Below are 23,084 nucleotides of genomic sequence, written 5' to 3'. Positions count from 1 at the left end.
ATTCCCAGTGGGATGAAGTGCAGGGGGGCTGGCAGAAAGCTTCATGGCCAAAAGTTGAATTGTGCCACTTAAACTAAAACTAAAACTTCTAAAACATCTCTTACTGTTTCGGCTTTAATGGAAATGTAATATTTTAACCCTAAACCTCTGTGTGGTTAGGGAGAAAGGGGAGCATCCGGGTTAGATGGACGTCCTGGTCTGGATGGTAAACTAGGTGCTGCTGGACCACCTGGTCAGAGGGTACCTCAGTTACTGCTATTTTTCACCAATCCACACAAACATACTGCATATAGAACATCACTGATTGGTTAATGTGTACACAACTAATACACTGTATTTCTTTTTTTCTTTGTGTTATAGGGTGATCCTGGGAAACAGGGAGATCCTGGGAGAGATGTGAGTTTCACTGTGACAACAATGCAAGACACTGTCAGATTTGTATTTATTTAGTAATCTGGTCCAAGAGGTTATTTTATTTTCTGATTTTAATCATATTATCTAAATTCGATTTTACACAAATATTTATCAAACACAGGGCTGCCACCATGTTGCACTCACTTTTGTGCACTTTATGTGTGCATGCTGCAGAGGGCACTGTGGAGATATTTTATTCCAGTCTTGTGACTGGTTGCATAAGCTGACCATAGGGAAAGATGTCTCCAGACCAGTTGGGTTACGCAGGAGACTATTGCATTATAACAGTCATTATAATTATTCTAAAAACGTACATTTCACATTTTAAATTCTCTATTTTCAAATTAGCCTTTCCACACTGTACTGCATATCTGAAAAAATGAAATCAGTCTGGACATTTTGTTTATCTAAAACTAAGATTAGATGATTCACTCTAGTGTGTGTTGGTTTGTTTTAGGGTTTACCAGGACTTAGAGGAGAGCAGGGCCTCCGAGGGCCTGTTGGGCCTCCAGGCACTCCAGGGACACCTGTGAGTACACACACACACACACACACACACACACACACACACACACACACACACAAGCTTTTTTGTTTTTGTGTCTCCAGCAGTCTGAACCATTTATTCATTTATTTATATCTCAGTTTGTTTTCTACCACATTTACTCAGTTGTGTCTTGTGTCCTGTTATATTTCAGGGTAAAGCAGGTGAAGACGGCAAAATTGGGCCTCCTGGTAAAATGGTAACTCCTTGCTAAGATTTTTCTTCACTAGTATACTATAACATCCACTCTCCATGACATACTGTAATATGACCCTTTACACATTCAATTAGTGACTTGACTGGCATATTTTGATATCGATTCTTCTCAGTTCAATAGTCAAGAATATGGAATTTGTCAGCAGTGCTCGTTTTTTTCTATCTGTCATTCGCTAATTGGTAATGGCCTTGACATACTCTTTCCTGTGAATGGTGCGTGCTGATCAAAATCAGTGCAGACATTTATTTCAGGGTCTGCTGCATAATGGCTGTCTCAAGTGAGTCTCTAAAGCGGTGGCACTGAATTATCTGAGTGCTCCTACATCACTGGCTGTCCATTATTCAGTTTGTTGCTGCAGAGTCAGTAATGCATTTTGTTTTGACTTACAGGGTGAGGATGGTGTGCCAGGTGAAGATGGGAGAAAGGTTTGTGACTGTTTATATGGTTTATAAAATTATCTGGCACTTGAAGGATGAGTTTTAGTCAAGGAGTGTTCCCACCAAATGTCATTTTAGCTAACCAGTAATAAGATTTCTTTGTTGTCTGACAAATATATTTGACAAATTTTTGAAATAAAAATTTTATCAATGTTGTCATGCAGAATGAGCTGTGAAAATGTAGCATCTCAGATTTAATTCTACAGGATGTACTGTACCTTAAGCAAAAACATCTAACAAAATTGACTAAAGCCATTTTAGGTTAATATGATTACAGAGAACAGTCATTTACTGTAGCTTGGTTGGACCAATCCGTCTTTATTGTAGTAACTTAATAGAATATTATTTTAAGATTATGCTTATTGTGTCTGTATTTCCTGACACTGCTGTCTTTAATCTACAGGGTGACAAAGGAGAAGGAGGAGCAGCTGGACGAGATGTCAGTTTTGCCAAGTCTCCTTTACATCATGATTCCTCCAATGTGTTTTTGTTCTCACTTTGTTTCGACACACTATCCTCTGTGTCTCAACCTGCCCTTTCTCACCTCCTCCTTCCTTTATTGATCCTGCCTTTCTCAACTTAATTGTATTACACATCTGCTTTCCTCCTTTCCTTTCTCCTCTTCACTTTGTCCCTCAAGTGAGTATTTATCAACTATAGTTTGCTCTGACATTGACTTTACCATCATATGCTCACTCACTGCTGAATCAATAGGCTTCTCAGAGGCAGCTCTATATTTCTCTAGCCTCTAATGATCGAGCTTAGCCTTTAAGGGGGAGCCACTTCTGAGAGGAATCCAGAGAGGCGCCAAATGTCAGAGTGCTGTTTTCATGTGCAAATTCATATTAATTATCTCTAGAACATCAGTGGAGGGGTGGCAGCGGCCACCTGCTTTGATTTTACAGTTCAACCTCTACTATAGCGCACGAGGAAGTAACCCTGTATAGAGAGAGTCTCAGTTGCGTAATCGCATGTTTTTTCAGGGCCGTGACGGGCAGAAAGGAGATCGGGGCCTTGTTGGGCCTGTAGGCCCCCCTGGTCCTACAGGGCCTCCTGGAGTACCTGGCAGCATTGGTCCTCCTGGACAGGTGCGACTGACGTAGAAACATGTTTTTAAAAAAATATTATGGACGGGAAAGATAGTATGGCATTACTAATCTATGCACTGTCTCTCTCTCTCTCAGGTTGTGTATGCAAAAGGAGCTCAAACGGCACCAATCCCAGGTCCACAGGGGCCTCCAGGAACCCCTGTGAGTTTGCATGACTTTGCAGCATGCTGACATTGTCATTAATTACTTTCTTAAAATGCATATTACAGTTCAGCACGCACATCACTGCTTCTCCTGCAGTGTGGTGTGCGAGGAATAATATGGACCTCCGAGGGCTACTGTGCATTGATGGAAGACAAAATCATTATACAAATAAAACCGTTCTTCTGTATGTAATTATGTGTTCACAGAATTGGGTTTCTTTTTGCGCACTATTATCTAAAAGATAGTTACAGAAACATCAAATGAAGGTGCAGAGTAAATATTTCTGTGATCATTTTTCTACCATGTATCTAGCTCTTGTGTGGTCATGTTATACCCAGCAGCATTGCCCTCCCACATGTAGCACCAATGCTGTGTGTTTTATCTACATCTGTCTCTGTATGCGACTGCATCCCTCCCACAGTCTTATCTGTTGATGTTTTTATCATTGTCCTTGCTCTGTCCTTCAGGGTATACCTGGGATCCCAGGAATTGGGGGATCCACAGTAAGTCATAGTTGTCCTTATTAATCTCAGATTGCTTTTAAATCAGTAACCACTTAGTCTGTTTTTTGACCTTGTAACTTTGTTTGCCAGGGGGAGAGAGGACTACCTGGTCTTAAAGGTGACGTTGTAAGTAAGCTTCTATCCCTGTTATAGTAAAAGTGTGACATGATTGAGGTTTTGTGTGTTTTGTGTTGACATTTGACAAAAAGATATCAATCTTTTTATTGACAGGGGGACCCAGGAGAAGATGGGGCGCCAGGCAAACCTGGAACAGAAGTGGTAAGACAGTCAGCATGTCACCTGTCATGACCCAGCTGTGACTTGTGGAATCCTTAATTGTCAATGTTCTTCATGTCTGGTGAATGATGTCTCTGTATTTCTCTCACCAGGATGTCCAGAGGGCCCTGGCTGGCCTCGGTATTCAGGTGTGTGGACACAATTATGATTTGCATTTGAATAAGATTTTTGCTTGTTGGTCCATGATAAGATGATAACGTCGGTTGGTGGAGCACATTTCCTGAAAGATGTAAATGGTCCTCTTGGTCATATTATGAATGGCGAGAAATGTTTTCTTTTTGTTTTTTTTGTGGACTTTTGTGGAGTCCAACCAGTCTTAATCTCAAATTTTACTCTTGTATACATAAATATTTTTTGGCATAATGGTCTTGCTAATGGACATTTTCCTGTGACTTTTGTAAAATGTCATATTAGTCCATTTTGCTATTGCAAATGTCATCACACCATTTACAGCTTCCAGTTATATGCATAACTCATGTTCAGCTGTTATTTCTTGTGTCAAACAGCTCAGTAAGTGTGAGAATAAAAATACCTTCATTCCTGTAAAAGTGGATTAACAGAGTTGTTAAGGTCAGTGTGGGATTGGCTCTTGGTTTATTGGCATTATAAAATTTGGAATGCAAGAATTTTAAAACCACAGGTGGCATGAAGACTAATGACTGATGTAGTTCTGTAACTGAAAGGTTGCGTCTTTGATCAAACATAGTGCTGACAGTGTGCTCATTTTATGTAGTCTTACAGATAAAAAAAAAAAGCTATCTCAATCTCTCACTGTAAAACTATATATTTCAGAATTTATGTCTGAATGCATTTCAAAATGTGCATCAGACGTTACATTTTTTGGACTCAGCAGGTGAAAGTGACACAAATGACACTGATTACAAGCAATTTTCCAGCTGCTGAGATGGAATCTGAAAGCATTTCACAGACCAGCACCTGTGGCTGAAAGTTAAGCTTGTGCCAACCATTTCCCTCTTCTGCCCTCCACACAGGTGTCTGATCTGAAGTTGGTTGTAGACAGGAAGCACGTATCAGTGGCTCCTCCAGTGCAGAAGGCAGAGAGAGGTGAAAAGGGAGACAGGGGTGAACAGGGACCGAGAGGACCACCTGGTGCAGATGTAAGTATGACTAAAGTCATCTTGGAAGCTTAATATAAAAAAAGTACCCCAGTAAGAAATTATTAGCGAGTTCAGATGGCGCATTTAATTCTGAGTCTATTAAGATAATTAAAATATTTTATTATCTCTTTCTGTTTCCTGTTGTGCACCAGGGTGTTCGTGGTTTTCCAGGAGAGAGAGGATCAAAAGGGGACCAAGGGGAGCGCGGACCTGTGGGAGCAATTGGGCCTACAGGAAGAGCCATTGGAGAGCGAGGACCAGAGGGACCCGCAGGTCCAGCTGGAGAGCCAGGCAAGCCAGGAATACCAGGTCTTCCTGGGCGTGCTGGGGAACTGGGGGAGGCTGGAAGACCAGGAGATAAGGTGAAGAGGAGAGAAGGATCTAAAGAAAAGTTTTTCTTATGGACTAAACATGATTCTGCTAATATCACGTATGTCTGCGTTTCAGGGCGATAGAGGAGAAAAGGGTGACAAAGGAGAAGCTGTGAGTGCTCATGTTACATTAACGTAGTTGTCTTTGATCCTCAACATCATAGTAATGTTTTATGTTTTATGCAAGCCTTTTCATAATCAGCTGAGAATTTCTTGTGTTTATCAGGGTAAAATCGGACTAACAGGACCAGCCGGCCCACAAGGTCAAAAGGTGATCGCCTTCTCATTCTTGATGCAGTGAAAATGTGGAGATGCACCATTGACCAAATATAGAAGAATGACTGGGGTTCATAGGCATTTGTCTGTGTATATACTGTAGGGAGCATCTGCTGAATCAGTACTGATTGGTACACCTGGTGCCAGAGGTCCTCCTGGACTTGGAGGACAGAAGGGAGAGCCCGGTGTTGCAGGACCACTGGGACCTAAAGGAGACCGGGTAAGATTTACACATAATTCAAATATCACAAAATCATGTCATATGTTTCTAAATAATGTTTTGATGTGTTGTACAGGGTTTTGCGGGGCCTCGTGGGGATAAAGGAGACAGAGGAGAGCCTGGAGAAAAAGGACGGGATGGCTCTCAGGTGTAATCTCAAATAGAATATGAAAATACAGTAATAACTAACTTGTTAAATGAGAAATTCATTTTTTGGTCTTCTCATGTAATTTTTCGCTCAGCCTCTGAAGATGTGATGAAAAGCCATGACATTTTTAATGAGAAGCAATGTGTGAGTTCTGTGGTTTGTCATTTCAGGGAATACCAGGAGAACCAGGTAAACCTGGTCAGGAGGGGAAACCGGTAAGTGAAGTACCTGATGTTGTGAGCTAAGTAATTTTTTAAATTTTATTTTAATTTTTTTTTCACAAAGAGCACAATATAGTAATGATGTTTTGGTTCAGAGACACTAAACATGTAATGAATATTTCTTTTAATGTTGCATTTTTTTAATGAAAGCAACCATAAAGAGCTAAGCCTATATGATAATATAGTACTGTACTGCATGTCGTTTTTATTGATTTACAACATTGTGATTTTTGAAAATGTGAGTATTAATGCATACGGAAGACAAACTACACCTGCTTTCCCTGTTGAAAATGAAACCAGCTGGATTCCAGTCTCCATCAATGGACACATTAAGGTTTTATCTTTCCCCTTACTGTACCATTCACAGTGATCACTAAAAGCCCAAACACACTGCTGGTCAAATTATGTAAGTCAGCCATGACTGCTTGTGTGGATGTGGGAGTAAATGTAAGGAGAGGAGAGATGTTAAAGTGCTTCCTCACAATTTTTGTTTTCCTTCCCTCCATGTCGGGGCAGGGTCTGACAGGGCCTGCTGGTCCTCGAGGCCAACCTGTGAGTAACCAGTAACACAGCAAAGGGGCCTTCTCTCAGGCTTGAACTGCAGAGTTTAGTGACTAGGTTGGCTGCAAGCACTAAGCCAATGGAGCTCTCTTTTCCCCTCCTTGGGCTGAGGCTTCAGAGATCTTAGACAGTAAGCTTTTGCAGCTGTGTGGCTGACACCTCACTCTCTAACTTCCTCTCTCACCTCATATGTGTGTCATCTCTGTCCACTTCCTTTTCTGTGTTGTTTGTTTCCCCTCTTCCGACACTGTTCCCTACCCACCTGTCCCCCCTCCCTCCTGTCATCCACCTTCCTCTGTCTTTCATCCTCTCCAGGGCTTGCCTGGGTTCCCAGGAGTTCTAGGCAGACCGGTAGGTTTTCTGCTGCTGGCTGGCATACTGGCATATTCTGTCACTGTGGTATCGGGACACAAGTGGGAGAAGAGGGGGGTGGACCAAAGCTGATGAGAAGCCAGTAGGCTTTGGCTTAGACAACAAGTAGCTGGAAAGCTGTATCCGCATTTAACAACAGGAGACTAGAACAACCTATCATCAGAATGCACACGCCGTCATGTACCTCCCAGGCATATTTAACCACTTTAATCTTAACTCATTTGTATTGGAAACATCCATCTGGGAGCTGGGATAAGAGTCAAACCGTGATGGGTTCCTCATGAAATATTAATGAAGACCACCTGTCCCCAAAGCACCTGTGTCAAACTCAAGAGTTTAATTTTGAAGTTGAATTCTTAAACGTGTAAAACACCAAAGATTTGTTGGAGGAGATGAAAGGAAGTCAGCCAACATCCCGAGTTGAAGCTTGCGCCAGGATCCATTGTACAGTCGTGGGGGGGAATACTAAACTGGGTGCACTCCAAAAATTACTGTGTTGTCGCTTGAGTCTGCTTATCATGCATGCAGCTGTGCCTGCTGCCTTTTGGTTGCTTATTCCTCTCACAGCACTGTTTTTTCAGAGCTCACCATGTGTGTACCATTGTTGACATTGTTCATCCTCTGTGTTTGTATTGTCCTACCTGTTGTCATGAATCAGTCAGATGTTCATGTGTTTGTCTCATAGAGAGACACTCCTGTCAGTCAGTGACATGTGTGTGTATTATTTATGTTTACCAATATTGAGTACTTACATGTGAATGTAAATGTACATAAACATTTTAAGTGCTCAATTTGTATAAACATATTAATACATAAATATGGTTCTTAAGGGAATAATTTGACATTTTGGGAAATATATGTATTCGCTTTCTTGCAGAAAGTTAGATGAGAAGACTGATACAACTCTCATGTGTGTCTGTAAGGCTGCAATCAACAATTATTTTCATTATAAGTTGGTCTGACAGTTATTTTCTTCAGTGATCAATTGATTGTTTGGTGTATAAAATGTCAAAAAAAAAAAAAGTGAAGAATGCAATTCATTATTCCCTAAAACCCAAGTTAACATATTCAGATAACTTGTTTTGTCTGATGAACAGTCAAAAACTATCATGGAAAACTGGGAAAACTAACAAATATTCACATTTGAGAAGTCAGTTCTTGTAAATCTTTTGCATTTTTGCTTTTAAAATGAATAAAATAATGAATCATAATAAATAAAATAATAAATAATAATAAAAAAATGTTGCCTAATCAAATAATCATGTCAGCTCTAAAGTACTACCATGTTTAGGGCGAGTCAACAGGGGCCCCACTAGCGGTTAATCCAGTCATGAAGAGCAGCCAAATAGCATAAATACCGAAAACAGGGGGAAACAACTAGCCAGGCTCTGCCCAAAGGTAACAAAATCCACCACTAAAGCTCACTAATTTATACTTTGTAGCTTTCTATAATACTTAAAAAATCTAAAGTGTAAAAGCAAGTGTGAGACTTCCTGGAATCTTGTTGTGACCATGAGTTTGCAAAGCAATCAGCTACTGGCATAGGTCACGCAGCATTTAATGACAAAATACATTTAATGACAGCATTTAATGACAAAATACAAGATTGGTATTGAACTTCTCATCTAACTCTCAGAAAGAAAGCAAATAAACTTTTTCCAAAATGCTGACTTATTTGTAAAAGTAGCCTGTGTTTTATGTGTAGTTACTATTAAGTATCTTATGATGTGCACGTACTGTATGTATGACTTGTATTTTGCCTCTAGGGAAACCCAGGAGAGCCTGGCATAAGGGGGCCAACTGTAAGTATCACACATATTATACCTTCACATTCACAGACTCTTATTACCAGCAGCAGTTCATATGTTGATAATATTTTTTTTAATCAGGGCCCCATGGGTCCCAATGGGCTTCCAGGTTCACCGGGTGTGAAGGTGAGTTCACTGCATTTTTAATATGTCGCTGTTATTGTATGAGCACTGAAGTTCTTTTGTTTATTACTTCCTGACCAAACTCATGAAAAGTTTGTTTTTCGCAGGGTAATCAAGGAGAGGCAGGTGTTGGCGTCAAGGTAAAGCTGCTGCAATGATATTTAACATATTTTTAGACAAAACAACATCTTGATATTTCATTGTCCCAGTCACATAACAATCTAGACAGTGGAGTTGTATAACAGATCTGCAGTGTGTGAGTTTGTTTCTCCTCTCTGCAGGGTCCTCCTGGTGCCCAAGGGAGCACAGGTCTACCAGGACCATCAGGTCCTCCAGGAGCTGTTGTAAGTATTCCCATAAATCACAGCTTCTCCTCAGGGAAAAAAATACTTTCATGTTTTCTCATGAAATTCATTGAAAATCTCATGGTGTGCATCATATTGTGTTGCTTCATACCAATGTATTTATTTCTCCCTGCAGGGTCCACAGGGCCCTCCGGGACTGCCAGGGCAGGTGGTGAGTATGCAGTCCTGATCTGTTGTTGCACTGTGGAAACACAGTGAGGAAATATAAAATTGAAGATTTGTTTTGTTTGTTTTGGGCCTGAGGCCTTTCAGTTATAAGTGAAAATGGGAAGGTAATTAAATAATAATGCTAAGAAAAGGTGTACCAAGCGTTCCTTGATAAATGGCTGCTTCAGCTAGGTTTTGTGTTCATAATTTGAAAAAGCAGCTTACAGAATATACAAGTAGTTGTTCCTTCAGCTGAAAAACAACTTTTTTTGGTTGCACTGCCAACCGTAGGATCTCGCTATTTTAAAATAAATATATTAAAATAAGAAGTTAAGATTATAATATATATATATATATATATATATATATATATATATATATATATATATATATATATATATTATAATATACTATAGATTATAAAGATTTTATGAGCAAAAAAAAATCTGACATCAAACATATAAAACAAAATACATTTCTTTAAGGCTCTATGAAAAAATCTTTTCCTGTTTTTGGGCATTGTGTGAAATCTTGGCTATTCTTGGCTATATAGGTAAACTGAAGATAGATGCCCAGGTTTTTATACATAACATGCAAACTTCTTAATAAACTCTTTTTATTTATTTATTTTTTTACAAAAATTACTGCTCTGTGTGCCACTCCTCAGGGTGAAGCAGGTAAACCTGGGGTCCCTGGAAGAGATGGGGTGCCTGGCAAAGAGGGAACACATGGATTATCAGGGAAGCAGGTGTGTGTCTCAGCATGTGCAAGTGTTTGTGCCATGTTGTTGACTGTGTATCTGTAGTGTGCACTGTGCTGTTTTTATCAAGTCCTTCTCAGTGTCATCATTTTGTAATTTGTTCCTCAGGGCATTGCTGGACCTCCGGGCCAGCCGGGCTTAAAGGGGGAGCAGGGAGACAGCGGTCCTCCAGGGAAGGTGAGAACATGCTGTATCTACCATTCAGCCTCTGGCTAAAAGGACAGTCAATGAAATTGGTTTTGCGGTTGCTTTTATTGGGTGTGATCCCAGCTACAGAATGATTTGCTGCCTGAAGTAATAAAAAACATTTCTGTAGTGCTATTATTAGCTTCCCACTGCAAGAGTTTTAATCTGATATATAACACTTGGTGGTCCAGATTCCAAGTCCTCCTTCAGGGGCCATGCTCGGGCTGCTGTTGTTTGTCCACCTGGGGCTGCCTGTGCCCTAAATGGTGCTCCAGATACACCCCCTGCAATTTGTACACTTCTTCAAGTTGGCCAGGAGCACCACTGTTTGTGGGTTATATGCTTCTGCTAGCCGTCACTATAAACTTTGATATTTTAACTCTCATATCTCTGAGTGGTTCTGGGTGTTAAATTGTCTAGGAAATTGTGTTCCACATACCAAATAGTCAAAGACAATCACATACAGTTATGCTAAGATGGAGGTACAGCCGATAACTGTGGACATGCTTGCATTTCTGTCTGAATGACATTTATTCCCTCTGCTTATGTAAACGATGGTGTTGGCTATGTACCTCTCCTACGCATACCTGCAAAAATCTGTGGTAAAACAGCTTCCTCTGCTATCAGGGTTTTTGGAAATTAGGCAGTAATGCCAGAATCTTCTTCTGCGTTTGTCTCAGTGGGATTTCTCTGTTATTCAACCGTTATTGATTGACATTCAAAGAGCAAATTCTCAGACCCAGTAAAAGGTGTTTTCACATGTCTGAAACTAAAATATTTAATCATTCTATCCTCAAAGGTCTATTATCTGATGCAGTTCAGTCCTGGAGTTTATTTTGCGGCATAATGGGGGAAAGCCCAGTGGAGGCCTGTAGTACCTCCCACTCTAAAAATAACAGTCAAGCCAACCATTAATGTGAATTTCAGCTAAATCCTTGCATAAATTTAGGGATAATTGCCTTGTGTTTTCTATTAAAGCATCCCACTAGACTGTGAGTGTGAAAGTGGCAGAAGCTGCTCTGGATAATTTTGTGCCCTGAAATTCATATATATTTTAGAGTGGATAAGATGGAAACAATATCTCTGGCTGGTCAGAATCTCATTTTGCACTCTATGCTTCGATGTAACAAGAACTCTTGAAAGATATAATGTGTTGTGCCAGTTCAAGATGTTGTCTGGTGTAGTCTGTCACAACCAGCACAAAAGAGTTCTACTGTGTATAACAGTATAATCAGTTTGATCTATAAGGTATCTTAGGTCCAAAAGATACTTTGGTAGGCTGTTTACCTGCTTGCGCATTAGGCATCTCCTCCACTTAACCGTGTTTCTCAGTGCTGCTCGGCCTTCTAATGGAAACCACCTTTCCTTTGACACCTGAAAATTATTTCCTGCCTCCTGTGGTGGAAAGTATTTTAGTACATTTACTCAAGTACTGTACTTAAGAACAAGTTTGAGGTACTTGTGCTTTACTTGAGTAGTTACATTTTATGCTACTTTATGCTTCCACTCCACTACATTTCAGAGGGAAATATTGTACTCTCTACTATTTGACAGCTTTAGTTACTTTTCAGATGAAGATTTGGATAATATAACAAGCTTTTAAAATACAACACAGTGTTAAAGTTGAACCAGTAGTTTTCAACCTTTTTGGCTTTTGACATCTTATAAAAAGCAGTGTGAAGTCGGAGTCACATTTCAGATGTCTTCGAGTTGTTAACAGCTCCACCAAATAGTGATTTTTCCCTCTCAACTTCTGACATGGTTTCATTTCAATAAATGTTCAGATGATCCAATATTTCACCAAAAATAAAAGATTAGAGAAAAAGTCCAAAAAGTAAAAAAACAATTTGCTTGTTTGTTTTTTCTTCTTTCCTCTCCCATTAATCATCTCACGACCCCTCAGATTTATCTGGTGACCCTTTGGAGGGGCCTGACCCCTAGGTTGGGAACCACTGGACTAAACTAGCTAACTGTATATGAAGTAGTTCAAACCAGCTCCACCTCCAGCAGCTACAACAGTAACATGCTGCTTACACACTGATGCTTCAGTATTAATAATCTAATGATGTCATATATAATAATATATCAGTCATTGGGACAAAACAACTACTTTTATTGCAATACTTTAACTACATCCAGCTGATAATACTTATCTACTTTTACTTAAGTAGGATTTTTCATGCGGGACTTTTACTAGAGTATTTTTACATTGCTGTATTGGTACTTTTACTGAAATAAAAGATCTGAGTACTTCTTCTCCCACTGCCTACCTACAGATGTCTGTATTTGAATGACTGCAGACATCTGTTACAAGAGATTGGCTTGGCCTGACCAAGCCTGTGCCAATTCTGTCAATGAGGATCTCAATTAAGCCTAATTTGAGCTCAGTGAGAGTAAAAATGACAGAGAAGGTCATAAACATGTATAACTTTCTCTTTGCAGGGCTCGTCACTTTCATATCACATCAACTTTTTCATTTATAACACCACAACACTGAGTACTGTATCTACTGATATCAACACCAGTCTGATTCTTTTTATGACATAAACTTGTATTAAAGTGGTAGTAAAGTATCATCAATCCATTCATGTGCAACTTTCTGGCACATGACAAGCACTTTTATCAAATTTTCTAGGCATTTATCTCCTTTATTATCTCCAACGCTGGTGCAACAGATTTCCCTTTGTGTGAGCCACGAGCCATCAAACTTTTAAGCCTGGAATGCTGCTCTTTGCAATGCTAAATTTCAGTTTATTGAGTTTGCTGCCAGACTTCATAATGTCAAGTATTAGCACATAATAGGTGTTTGCTCACAACTACAGTGTTTTCTGAGCCTTTCAATAAGAATTCAGTGACTTGCGTGCACAGAAGATGAACAGCTGTTTCAGTGATAAGATGTCAGTTTGGCAGCATGTAGGAAGGCTCAAGCTGTTCAGTTACGCATTCAAAGCACACGTCATTCAACCATGAGAAGGGGTCAGTCATCCACAACAAAAAAAACATCCAACAGTTTTCCCTGCTATTATCAGCTTTGCTTTGTTTCCATCTGTCTTGTCTTTGTTGCTCCAACCCACTTTTCTACTTTTCTCTCGTTGCTTGTGAAACTCTCATGTGACATGATGCTGCCTTTCTTAATGGCAGGTTGCACAAAATGTTGCTTTACAATTATTTACATTATGTTTTAGGGAATATTTTTTATAGTTAATATCAGATTGTAACTTATCTTTGTTTGTTAATATCTAATTCAGTGTTTTTGGCTACTATTGGACAAATACTGATGCTGATATTGTTCACCACCAAAGTAGTGAACAGAGCATATTGTCATGAATTTTCTCTCATCATATCCTGCCTGTGTTTTTAAACTCATCCTTGCCTGGAGCTTCTAGTTGCCAGTGTTGTAGTCTTTTTTCCGCTAGTGAAAGGTGTGTGGATAAAAAGACACAAAGTTGGAGCTTGCTTATCAGGCACTCAGTACTCCTGCTGTTTGTAATGTTGACACAAATCGAGACAAGTGTCTCGAACAGCGACAGCCTCAGGATCAGCACCTTGGACAGAGCCACTGTGACACTGTCACTGAGTTCACCAGTTTGATAAATAACCAGGCAACACTTGTCCATCTGCTCAGCAGCTACACCATTTGTTCTCACACACACACACAAACACACATACTCACACACACAAACAAAGATTAAGTGCAATCACATTTTCCAGCATCACAGATGTAACGGACTTTTATAACGAACGTATTAAAACTTTATAATACAGCTGCAAGCAGTTTTTGGTGTTCACCCTATAGAGTCCAAGAGTCATTTTGCATTATTCATCCCTTTTTGCCCAAGAAAAGAAAACTTTTCTGGAAGTTGTCATTCTGTCACCAAAAAAGATCTCGCACTGGATCACAAAACTCCTGAGCAACAATATCAAGAGTAGAGCAGATTGTTCCTTGAATCACAGCCTTTCAAAGTTTGAAATGAAAAGTTCAACGTTTTTTTTCAAATATTGTCAAGTACAATTGAATAGACATATTATGAACACTATACTTGCATCTTTTAAACAAGTCATCGTAAGACATTGCCTACTCCCGAGTTGAAAAAGGAAAGAAAAGCTTCAGTGTTCAAACACTTTCACTCCGGTCAAGTGCGATGGTGAAACAATGGGAGTTGCGCATTTGTTGAATGTCCTTGCTGAAGATGTTAAGGCTCTTAATCTCTGAGAGAGGGAAAAGCTAATGATTGGGCTGATATGACGCTTGATGAATGCCAAGGCTTTTACGTCTTTTCTTGAATAAGGACTTATACTATGCTGCACAGGTAATAACTATTATTTTCTGCATTTTTCTGCTCTCTCACAGGCTGTCGCTGGACCTCAGGGACCCAAAGGAGAGAGGGTGAGTCACTGTTATTGTCAATAATATGGAAAGAGCTAGATGAACTTTTTTTCCATTTTAGCTGACTTACTTCCGCCTAGCAAGTTACATACTGAATACAGACGCACACTATATTCAATTAATGCAGCTTAGTTCAGAAATGAAAGACTTAAAATTATACAGGATGAAGCAGAACAGAGAAGCTAGATGTTACAGCAGAGATGACAGTATTTTCCTGGTTATGATTGATTCAGGGTCTTCCCGGTCAAACACTGCCAGGCATAGCAGGCGAGAGAGGTCCACCTGGCGAAAAGGTGAGTCGGACCAAACCTGCTCTCAGTCAGTGACGAAAGACACTGTGAAAATGTTAACTGCTTTTTCATGAAACCTTTTGGTCACTGCTGTCATTCAGGGTGTCAGGGGAGACAAAGGTACTGCTGGCAACAAAGGAGAAAGAGTGAGTATGATTTTCCTGCAGAGCTACATGTATGTTAACATTATAAGATGCTCACCTAGCTAACAGCAGTCATCTTTACATCTGTTGTCATATTAGGCAGTGGATGGTGAACCAGGAGAGCCTGGAGAAGATGTGAGTAACCAGTTTCCTCTGGCTGTTTGTGGTCTGGATGTAGACTGTGATGTTTGGTTTTAAATGGACTCTCACAGTTTTGTTGTGTATGTCTTCATATTGTTACAGAATAGGAAATACTTTTATCTATTAATAAAGGTTTAATGTAACCATTACAGTACAATTAGCACTGTGTAATATAAGATAAAATCTAGTGTAGATTTAACGGTTGATATGAACAAACATGTGATTTATTTTGCTTGTCTTTGCACACACGTGGGTGGAAACTATTATTGGTGATAATGCCGTATGTGTTTTTCTATTTACTGTGAGTACCTGGTTTCTTTCAGGTTTTCATGAATCTGATGTAGCATTAAATCAAATGCGTTACAATTGACAGTTTGCATTTAACATCCTTAATAAATATCATTGTGTGGGTTCAGTATGAAATTGCGGCCAAAAAATTGCAGATTTTTTCACGGCAAAGATGCAAAGAGTAACCACTCAAATTCAACATTGTAGTGTCAAGGTTTTTCTTATGCATTGTGCTGTAATATATGATAATACAGGTTCATGCCTTTAGATACCAAACAAAATTTAAACTAACTTTCTTTTTGTGGGACTTGAAGCTTATTTACCTCAAAACCAGTCCAAACCTTGAATCTTACCTTATCAGCCATTTTTCTATTGCTGTGTGATGAAAGTCTCTCGACCTTCTATCTAAAAGCGTCCACTGTAATTGAGCCCATTCTCCTCTGATACTCGAGGTTTTGATTATTTGTCGTCCTTGAGGTTAACGAGGCATGTTAACTGTAATGACAACCAAGCCGCTGACAGTGCACACCAATACTGATGGAACGCGTCCTCACCGGCATGATAATGAGTGCCAAACTTATATTTTAGGGGCAGGAAAAATTGTAGCTGAGCAAAGCAACTTTTTTTTAAATTGCAAAATTCACACACATTTTTTCTTACATATCCTCATTTGTTTCTCACACAGGGGGCACAGGGACCTCCTGGGCCAAAAGGAGATAAGGTGAGCTTGTTCGTCATGTCTGTTCTTAATTTTTCTGCAGCTCTAAATCCAACCAAATCCATGTGACAGTTGTGACAAAATTTGCGTTCCAGGGAGAAAAGGGCATAGGACTTGCAGGTCCTCCTGGTCGGGATGGGCCTCAGGGTTTAAAGGTGAGTAATTGGATGATCTGTGGTTTTACCTCTCTGATCAGATAGTGTGGTATATCAGACATGCCACAGATCAAAATCTAACTATGACTTCTTTTCAGGGAGATCCAGGCCATCCTGGGCCAGCTGGTCCCCCTGGGCCACAGGGGAAGTCAGGTGTCACTGGACCGGCTGGTCTGAGAGGAGAAATTGGACAACTAGGACCTCCTGGACCACCGGGGGAGAAGGTCAGTGGAGCCTCTGGTTACACAACACTGCATGCTTTTAGTCTGAATCTCTTTGGTATGATGTTCAACTGATGAGGTCTCATTTCAGGGTCCCCCAGGCTTTCCAGGCCGGGCAGGAAATGTAGGAGCTCCTGGTCCTGCTGGACCTCCTGGACAGCCAGTAAGTTTAGACCCTGTTTTTATTACACTGTGATTGGTTCAGCTAAGAGCCACAATATTTAGTTTGTGTTTTATATGAACAATAACTTGTTTTCTAGGGCTCTCCTGGTACCAACGGGGTCAGAGGAGACAAGGTCACTATCCACACCAACACCTATTTCTGTCTATCTTCTTACATGCTGATGGCTTTTATAAAAGCATGCATATGATTTCTTTGGGCAGGGGGAGGTTGGAGTTGGAGTCCCAGGTCCCAGAGGAGAGAGAGGAGATCCGGGATCCAGGGTAAGACCTCGTCTACACATCCACCTTAATATAAATCTGCCACTGGATGATAGTTGCAAAGTAACACAGGTGTTTGTTTGTCATGTCTTAGGGCGAGGAGGGTCGCACTGGCTTGGATGGGGAGAGAGGACTGACAGTAAGTGTATCAAGTGTTTCCTTTTTTATTCATCACTCAGGAACACTGTTGCAGAGCTTCTTCACCAAAGCCTTCAAGATCCCTTAATGGGTTTTTTTCTATGGAAGCATGAAGGGGAAAAATCTTTATTTTTTTATGTATTATAAAAATCAACCTGTGCTCACTGATTAATCAAAAAGTATACCCTCAGGAGTCAGAACATTATTGTGATTTCAGTTCTGTTGAGCAGAACTTGAGGCCTAGGGTTAGAAACATGGTCGTTTTTCATTTCGGAGCTAAATACACAATGTGTGTGTGTGTGTGTGTGTGTGTGTGTGCTTCTTGTCCATCAGGGTCCCCCAGGGATTCGTGGTATTCGGGGAGAGAAGGTGAATACTACCAGTCCTTTTCCCATTTTAATGTCATTATGCTAGCTGTGTCCCCTGAGCATTTTGCTCATATAAAGCAGTGAATTAAATTGACATGCCCGAATGAAATGTTATGCTCTCTCTCTCTCTTTTTTTTTTTTTTTTTTTTGTCAGGGAGACATCGGGCTGCAAGGTGACAAAGGAGAGAAGGTGTGTGCATTTTAACATCTAATAAGCTCCGCTACTACTGCATTTGTAAAGACGACGTTGACACAAAATGATTTTGGAAAATGGAGGAAGAGGAAAATACAACATATTGTGACAACAGTCGCTGTTTTGGTTTATTCTGTTGAGAGCAAGAGGAATTTATTAATACACAGAATGTTAAAGTGTTGTGAAACTACTAGTGACAGCTTCAAGATAAGTACAGTATGATGTCTTGATGTTTTGGCTTTGGGGTCAAACCAGATGTTTACAGCTGTACTGTCACTCATAGGGGGACACTTTGCTGGTGGGAGGACCTCCTGGAGAAAAGGGCAACAAAGGAGAACAAGTCAGTGAATGCCTCTGTTCGTCAAAGTGAAATATTCACATCTGTTCTAACAATACAAGGTATTTGAGTTTGCTTATGGTGGATGTTGCTATCATTTTGTTGTAGGGTGACAGAGGGCCCAAAGGTGTGCAGGGAGAAAAAGGGGTGAAGGGTCAAGAGGGTCCCGCAGGGGAGCAGGTAAATGTGTTTATGTTATAATTTTAGGGCTGCAATTAAAAACATATTATTGTTTCATCTGCTGAATAATTTTTTGATTAACTGATAAATAATTGGTCTATAAAATTTCAGGAAATAGTGAAGAATGCCATCAATTTAAAGTTATATTCAACATAAAAAGCCACAGAATTTGTTGCATTTGCTACACTAAAACCAGCAAATGTTTGGCATTTTTCTTTGATAATGACTAAAACAATTATTGGATTATCAAAATTGATTAATTTTCTATCAAACGACTAATTGCCAAAAGTATTTAATTATCGTTGGATAATATAAAATCATTATAACAATTTGGATCTGATGGCCAAGCAGGCTGAAGCATTGATTGGTTATTTAGCTCAAAAGTGAATCACTTAACTGTAATGCAACCAGGAAAAGATGACATTCAAGCAACATTGTGACATTGCAGTAACCAAACCCCGAGATGAAATGTCACTGTATTGATGTCACAAATGATCAATATCCATTATATCTCCTGGCTCTCATCAGGGTCTGAGGGGAGAGCCAGGAGAAAGAGGATCCACTGGATTCCCCGGTGCCCGTGGCCCTGGCGGACAGAAGGCAAGTGACGCTGTGCATGAATGATCATCGTAATTAAATCAGTATCATAATTTATAGGAAAGCCAGTCAGTAGTCAGTGCAGGCAATAATCTTACTGCTCTAATTACTGTAATTTTGTCTTCTCTATGCAGGGAGAAGCAGGCCAACCTGGAGTACCTGGTGAATCGGTCTGTGTTTTCTTCCATCCAAATACAGAGTCTTCATGCTCCTGTGTGTGATATTCTCTCTTTAGTGGACAGAACAAGGGCTGATTTCTGTTTTTTCCACCAGGGTTTACCAGGAAAAGATGGGATGCCCGGGCATCAGGGGGCCAAGGGAGAGACTGGTATTGTAGGAATGAGAGGAATCAAGGTATTCTGAGTGTGTGTGTGTGTGTGTGTGTTGGGGGGGTAGGGGGTGTGCATGAGACACGGTGTTTGCTCATTCTGTGTGGTTTCAACCTTGAAGCATCTTTCAGGGGTGGGTGATGATGGTCACAACTCGATAATAGCATGAAATTTATATAATAGCTGCTTTCATCCTAACATTATGATGATAAATACATGAAACGAGGGGCTTTGCTTTGCCTAATGATCAGAGTGAATTTACATTTGTTTCAGGCTACATTATTATTATTATTATCATCTTTATTTAATCAGGTAGCCTCATTAAGATCAAGATTTCTTTTGCAAAACAGACCTAAGAAGAGCAGAAGAAAATAAGTACAAACAGAAGACACACAACAAATTTAACCAGCCATACAAACAGCTTCAGAAACAATTACAGGCATTTCTAAAAAGGTCAATAAGTTAGTTAGTTTAGTTAAGTTTAAAATCACTCAGTTGGATGAGACATTCATGTTTTAAAATTCATTTTACTGTATTTGGTGCAAAGCACTGAGTACAGTACAAGTTCAGTATTTACTTGTGGGGTATCAAAAGTCAGCCAGTCATGGGAGCTGGTCTGATGAACAGTAGTTTTAAATTTAAGAAGAAATGGGATATACTGAGGCAACTTTAGTAGGAGACATTTATAAACAAAAAGATTATGTGTACAAGCCTGCTTTTTCATATTGTACACAGTGAATAGTAGAATATTTATCTGTAATGAAATGCAGGGCACAGTGTTAAACTGCAACAAGATGTTGTAAGTGCAATGATGAGAGTACTTCCATAGTCAAACTAGACAGAGACAAACATGATGTGTGATAGAGCAATATTTTTTTCTGTTCTCAAAGCAAAACATGCTTTATTACAATATATATAGTGCACTGTCTTTAGTCTGTGTCAATTGCTACCACTAGTACATTGTAGGGCTGTAACTAATGATTATTTTCATTGATTTCGTTGATTAAACTGTGGATTATTTTTTGTTTAATCGCTTGATCGTTTTGTCTATGAAATATCAAAAAATAGTGTTTTAATTTCCAGGTGATGTCCTCAAATGTCTTGTTTTGTCCAACCATCAGTCCAAAATCCAAAAATATGTTTACTATCATTTATGACAAAATATTCTTAACATTTTAGAAGCCTCAAACCAGCTTAAAATGACTAAAATGATTATTGGATTATCAAAATAGTTGCTGATTAATTTTCTGCCAATTAACTAATTGATTAATCGACTAATCGTTGCAGTTCTAGTCATTGTTTGTATGGATACTGCTCAGACTCTTACTGTAAATCCATTATTAAGTTTTAGGAATTTCCAGAAATCTTAGCAATCTAAAATAAAAAGAAAAGGTTGTAAATGTCCTGTATGTCCAAGTTCACTTGTGTGCTTTTTGAGATAAGACCAGTGTGCTATCAGAAAACATGCATGTGGATTTAGAATAGCTGGGCCACTCAGAGTCCTCTGCAGCTGTATTGGCACTTATCTTGCTTTTACTTGTAATTATTGTCTGAAAACCTATTATCAGCAAAATGACGGCATCCAGTTTTGCGTCATATCCGTTTGTTGTTTGGAACTTGCAGCTCAAAGTGCTGCATATTGTTCACTATGTGCGTAAGTGCTTCAGTCTGAGTGGCAGGTGAGAGGACTGTCCATCTGTGGATTGGCTCCCCGTCTTGCCGGTTTGGTGCATTTTGTCCCTTTGTGACTCACAAGCCTCTTCATATGTTTCTGCCAATGATTCACGTTCATGTTTCCAGGGTGACCGAGGACTTAAGGGCGCTTGTGGAGACAAAGGACCCAAAGGAGACAAGGTGAGATGGCTAGACAGACAGAGAAATGGGTAGGAGGAAGAGGAGACAACTCATTGTTGTCATTAATATGTTGAACTTAAATGAGCCAAATGATTCACATATCAGTCAGTATGGTAAGCAACTGAAAATTAAATGAATGTGTGTGTTTGTGATCAGGGGGATGCTGGAATTCATGGGCGATCAGGCCTACCAGGAAGAAAAGGTGAACAGGTATGACTAATATCTCTGGCACAAACACCATATCATATATTGTACAATATGCCTCTGTGTACCTCTGTATGAGTCAGTGTCACCGAGCATGCTCTCTGTGTTTCCCAGGGTGACATCGGACCTTTAGGGGTCCCTGGGGCCCCAGGAAAAGAGGGACTAGTCGGTCCAAAGGTATTTGCCGTGTTGCAATTACACAAACTTTACTTTGTACAGAAAGCGTTTCCAAATCTGAAATCAAAGTGATTTTCTTTGTCTATGTAGGGTGACCGTGGTTTCGATGGGGTTGCAGGACCCAAAGGAACTCAGGGAGAGAAAGGTGAAAGGGTGAGTTTCTAACTTCTACTTCTCTTATAGTCCTAAAAGTAACCTTATGATAATCAATATCTTCATATTCTTCATGTGCTCTCAAATACGCAGCATCACATGTCCTCACAACTAAAATAGGCCTTGAAACACACAATTAACTGTCTCTGTGCTTCATGTAGGGTCCGCCTGGTGTACCCGGCCCTACAGGTCCTAGAGGAGTGGATGGAGCCCCCGGCCTGACTGGCCCTCAGGGACCGGCTGGTGCTAGAGGCCCCGAGGGGCTCCAGGGACAGAAGGTGGCCATTCCTACTAATTCTACACTCACATGTTATATTGAAAGAGGCAGAGGTCTGGTGAAAAGAAGATAAAATAGGATAAAATGAAACTTCATTGATGAATGATGATGATGAATCATGCACAAGTGTGATGGTGATCTAGCAAATAAAAATACTGTATAATGGAAGCAAGAATAGACAAAAGCACAATTTACATCACTAAGTAAGTGCACAAAATAGTAGCAGTCAGAAGTGTCTCTGAGCAGTGTAGTAGAGTGGCAGCAAAGCAAAAAGTTTTTGACAGTTGTGATATAAAAAGTATGATGCAAGACTGTCTTTTTCTATTACTGTTCTTGCACACATACGCCTCGTCCTCTTTGTTCACCTGACTGTTAGTTTTCTTTGATTTCTGTGTATTTCTTCATGATGATTGACAGTTTCATGAGCCCTGCTTTGACTGGCTCGTCTGCTCCGTCATCAAGTAAATAAAGAAAGCCAGCTAGTGACAGCAGAGAAGGGCCATTTCGAGTCTCTCTTGTAGATGTACCTTTTTTAAAGCAAGACACTTTCTTGATTCAACCTAGTTGCATAATTTTCCAAAAACAGTGTTACCTTTTAGTGTCGCCTGAAAGGATATTATACCCTCAGTGGTTCTCAAACTTTTTCATGTCAAGGAACCCTAAACTGACACAAATTAGACCACGGACCCCCATTTGATAAGATTTTGTCGCAGGGTCCCCCATCTGATAAGACTTTTGCTTTTAGATGTTTTATTACAGAAAGTGCATGAAACCCATGAACAAAATAGTCATACATTCTGTCATTGTGTTACTTATGGATGGAATTATAATGAAAATAAATTATTCTCCTTTTTGCTAGGGACCCCCTGGAACCTCCTCAAGGATCCTCAGACCCCACTTTGAGAACCACTACCATATATCATATACAATATATTAGAGGAATACAGTATACGAATATAAAAGAAAATGTGAAATTACTGCATACAGGCTGTGCAAATATACAGCACATTTGTATTCCAATTATCAGTTTATTTTTGGAGATGTCCATTGTAAAAAACTGTTATCACATACATTCATTTATTCATGCAAATAACTTATTATAAGAGCCTAATTATATCAGGTTTGATGGTATATGTACCAAAACTGCAATAT

At 39.8% G+C, this 23,084-nt stretch overlaps 1 protein-coding gene across 3 annotated transcripts in view; it reads left to right on the top strand.

Moving 5' to 3' along the window:
• Nucleotides 1-23,084, top strand: part of col7a1 (collagen, type VII, alpha 1) — a 62,016-nt gene that overhangs the window by 30,582 nt on the left and 8,350 nt on the right. For 2 of the 3 annotated variants that reach the window (XM_042406762.1, XM_042406761.1), the window contains exons 61-111: nt 160-240; nt 361-396; nt 872-943; nt 1,113-1,157; nt 1,565-1,600; nt 2,016-2,051; nt 2,596-2,700; nt 2,797-2,862; nt 3,333-3,368; nt 3,459-3,494; nt 3,600-3,647; nt 3,758-3,793; nt 4,658-4,783; nt 4,936-5,145; nt 5,231-5,266; nt 5,381-5,425; nt 5,534-5,650; nt 5,727-5,798; nt 5,969-6,013; nt 6,536-6,571; nt 6,896-6,931; nt 8,719-8,754; nt 8,842-8,886; nt 8,991-9,023; nt 9,165-9,227; nt 9,364-9,399; nt 10,063-10,143; nt 10,264-10,332; nt 14,693-14,728; nt 14,962-15,021; nt 15,120-15,164; nt 15,261-15,296; nt 16,276-16,311; nt 16,404-16,463; nt 16,562-16,687; nt 16,776-16,847; nt 16,945-16,980; nt 17,069-17,128; nt 17,220-17,264; nt 17,597-17,632; nt 17,786-17,821; nt 18,108-18,164; nt 18,270-18,341; nt 18,870-18,941; nt 19,073-19,108; nt 19,212-19,292; nt 21,068-21,121; nt 21,278-21,331; nt 21,440-21,502; nt 21,593-21,655; nt 21,817-21,933. In XM_042406762.1, coding sequence (XP_042262696.1) covers nt 160-240; nt 361-396; nt 872-943; nt 1,113-1,157; nt 1,565-1,600; nt 2,016-2,051; nt 2,596-2,700; nt 2,797-2,862; nt 3,333-3,368; nt 3,459-3,494; nt 3,600-3,647; nt 3,758-3,793; nt 4,658-4,783; nt 4,936-5,145; nt 5,231-5,266; nt 5,381-5,425; nt 5,534-5,650; nt 5,727-5,798; nt 5,969-6,013; nt 6,536-6,571; nt 6,896-6,931; nt 8,719-8,754; nt 8,842-8,886; nt 8,991-9,023; nt 9,165-9,227; nt 9,364-9,399; nt 10,063-10,143; nt 10,264-10,332; nt 14,693-14,728; nt 14,962-15,021; nt 15,120-15,164; nt 15,261-15,296; nt 16,276-16,311; nt 16,404-16,463; nt 16,562-16,687; nt 16,776-16,847; nt 16,945-16,980; nt 17,069-17,128; nt 17,220-17,264; nt 17,597-17,632; nt 17,786-17,821; nt 18,108-18,164; nt 18,270-18,341; nt 18,870-18,941; nt 19,073-19,108; nt 19,212-19,292; nt 21,068-21,121; nt 21,278-21,331; nt 21,440-21,502; nt 21,593-21,655; nt 21,817-21,933 — 3,072 coding nt within the window. The remainder of the gene's footprint in view (nt 1-159; nt 241-360; nt 397-871; nt 944-1,112; nt 1,158-1,564; nt 1,601-2,015; nt 2,052-2,595; nt 2,701-2,796; nt 2,863-3,332; nt 3,369-3,458; nt 3,495-3,599; nt 3,648-3,757; nt 3,794-4,657; nt 4,784-4,935; nt 5,146-5,230; nt 5,267-5,380; nt 5,426-5,533; nt 5,651-5,726; nt 5,799-5,968; nt 6,014-6,535; nt 6,572-6,895; nt 6,932-8,718; nt 8,755-8,841; nt 8,887-8,990; nt 9,024-9,164; nt 9,228-9,363; nt 9,400-10,062; nt 10,144-10,263; nt 10,333-14,692; nt 14,729-14,961; nt 15,022-15,119; nt 15,165-15,260; nt 15,297-16,275; nt 16,312-16,403; nt 16,464-16,561; nt 16,688-16,775; nt 16,848-16,944; nt 16,981-17,068; nt 17,129-17,219; nt 17,265-17,596; nt 17,633-17,785; nt 17,822-18,107; nt 18,165-18,269; nt 18,342-18,869; nt 18,942-19,072; nt 19,109-19,211; nt 19,293-21,067; nt 21,122-21,277; nt 21,332-21,439; nt 21,503-21,592; nt 21,656-21,816; nt 21,934-23,084) is intronic. The other variant, XM_042406763.1, reaches the window with a different exon arrangement.

Source organism: Thunnus maccoyii, chromosome 3 (genome assembly GCF_910596095.1).
Source record: "Thunnus maccoyii chromosome 3, fThuMac1.1, whole genome shotgun sequence".
Taxonomy (NCBI): domain Eukaryota; kingdom Metazoa; phylum Chordata; class Actinopteri; order Scombriformes; family Scombridae; genus Thunnus; species Thunnus maccoyii.
This window is presented reverse-complemented; position numbering and strand designations above follow the sequence as displayed.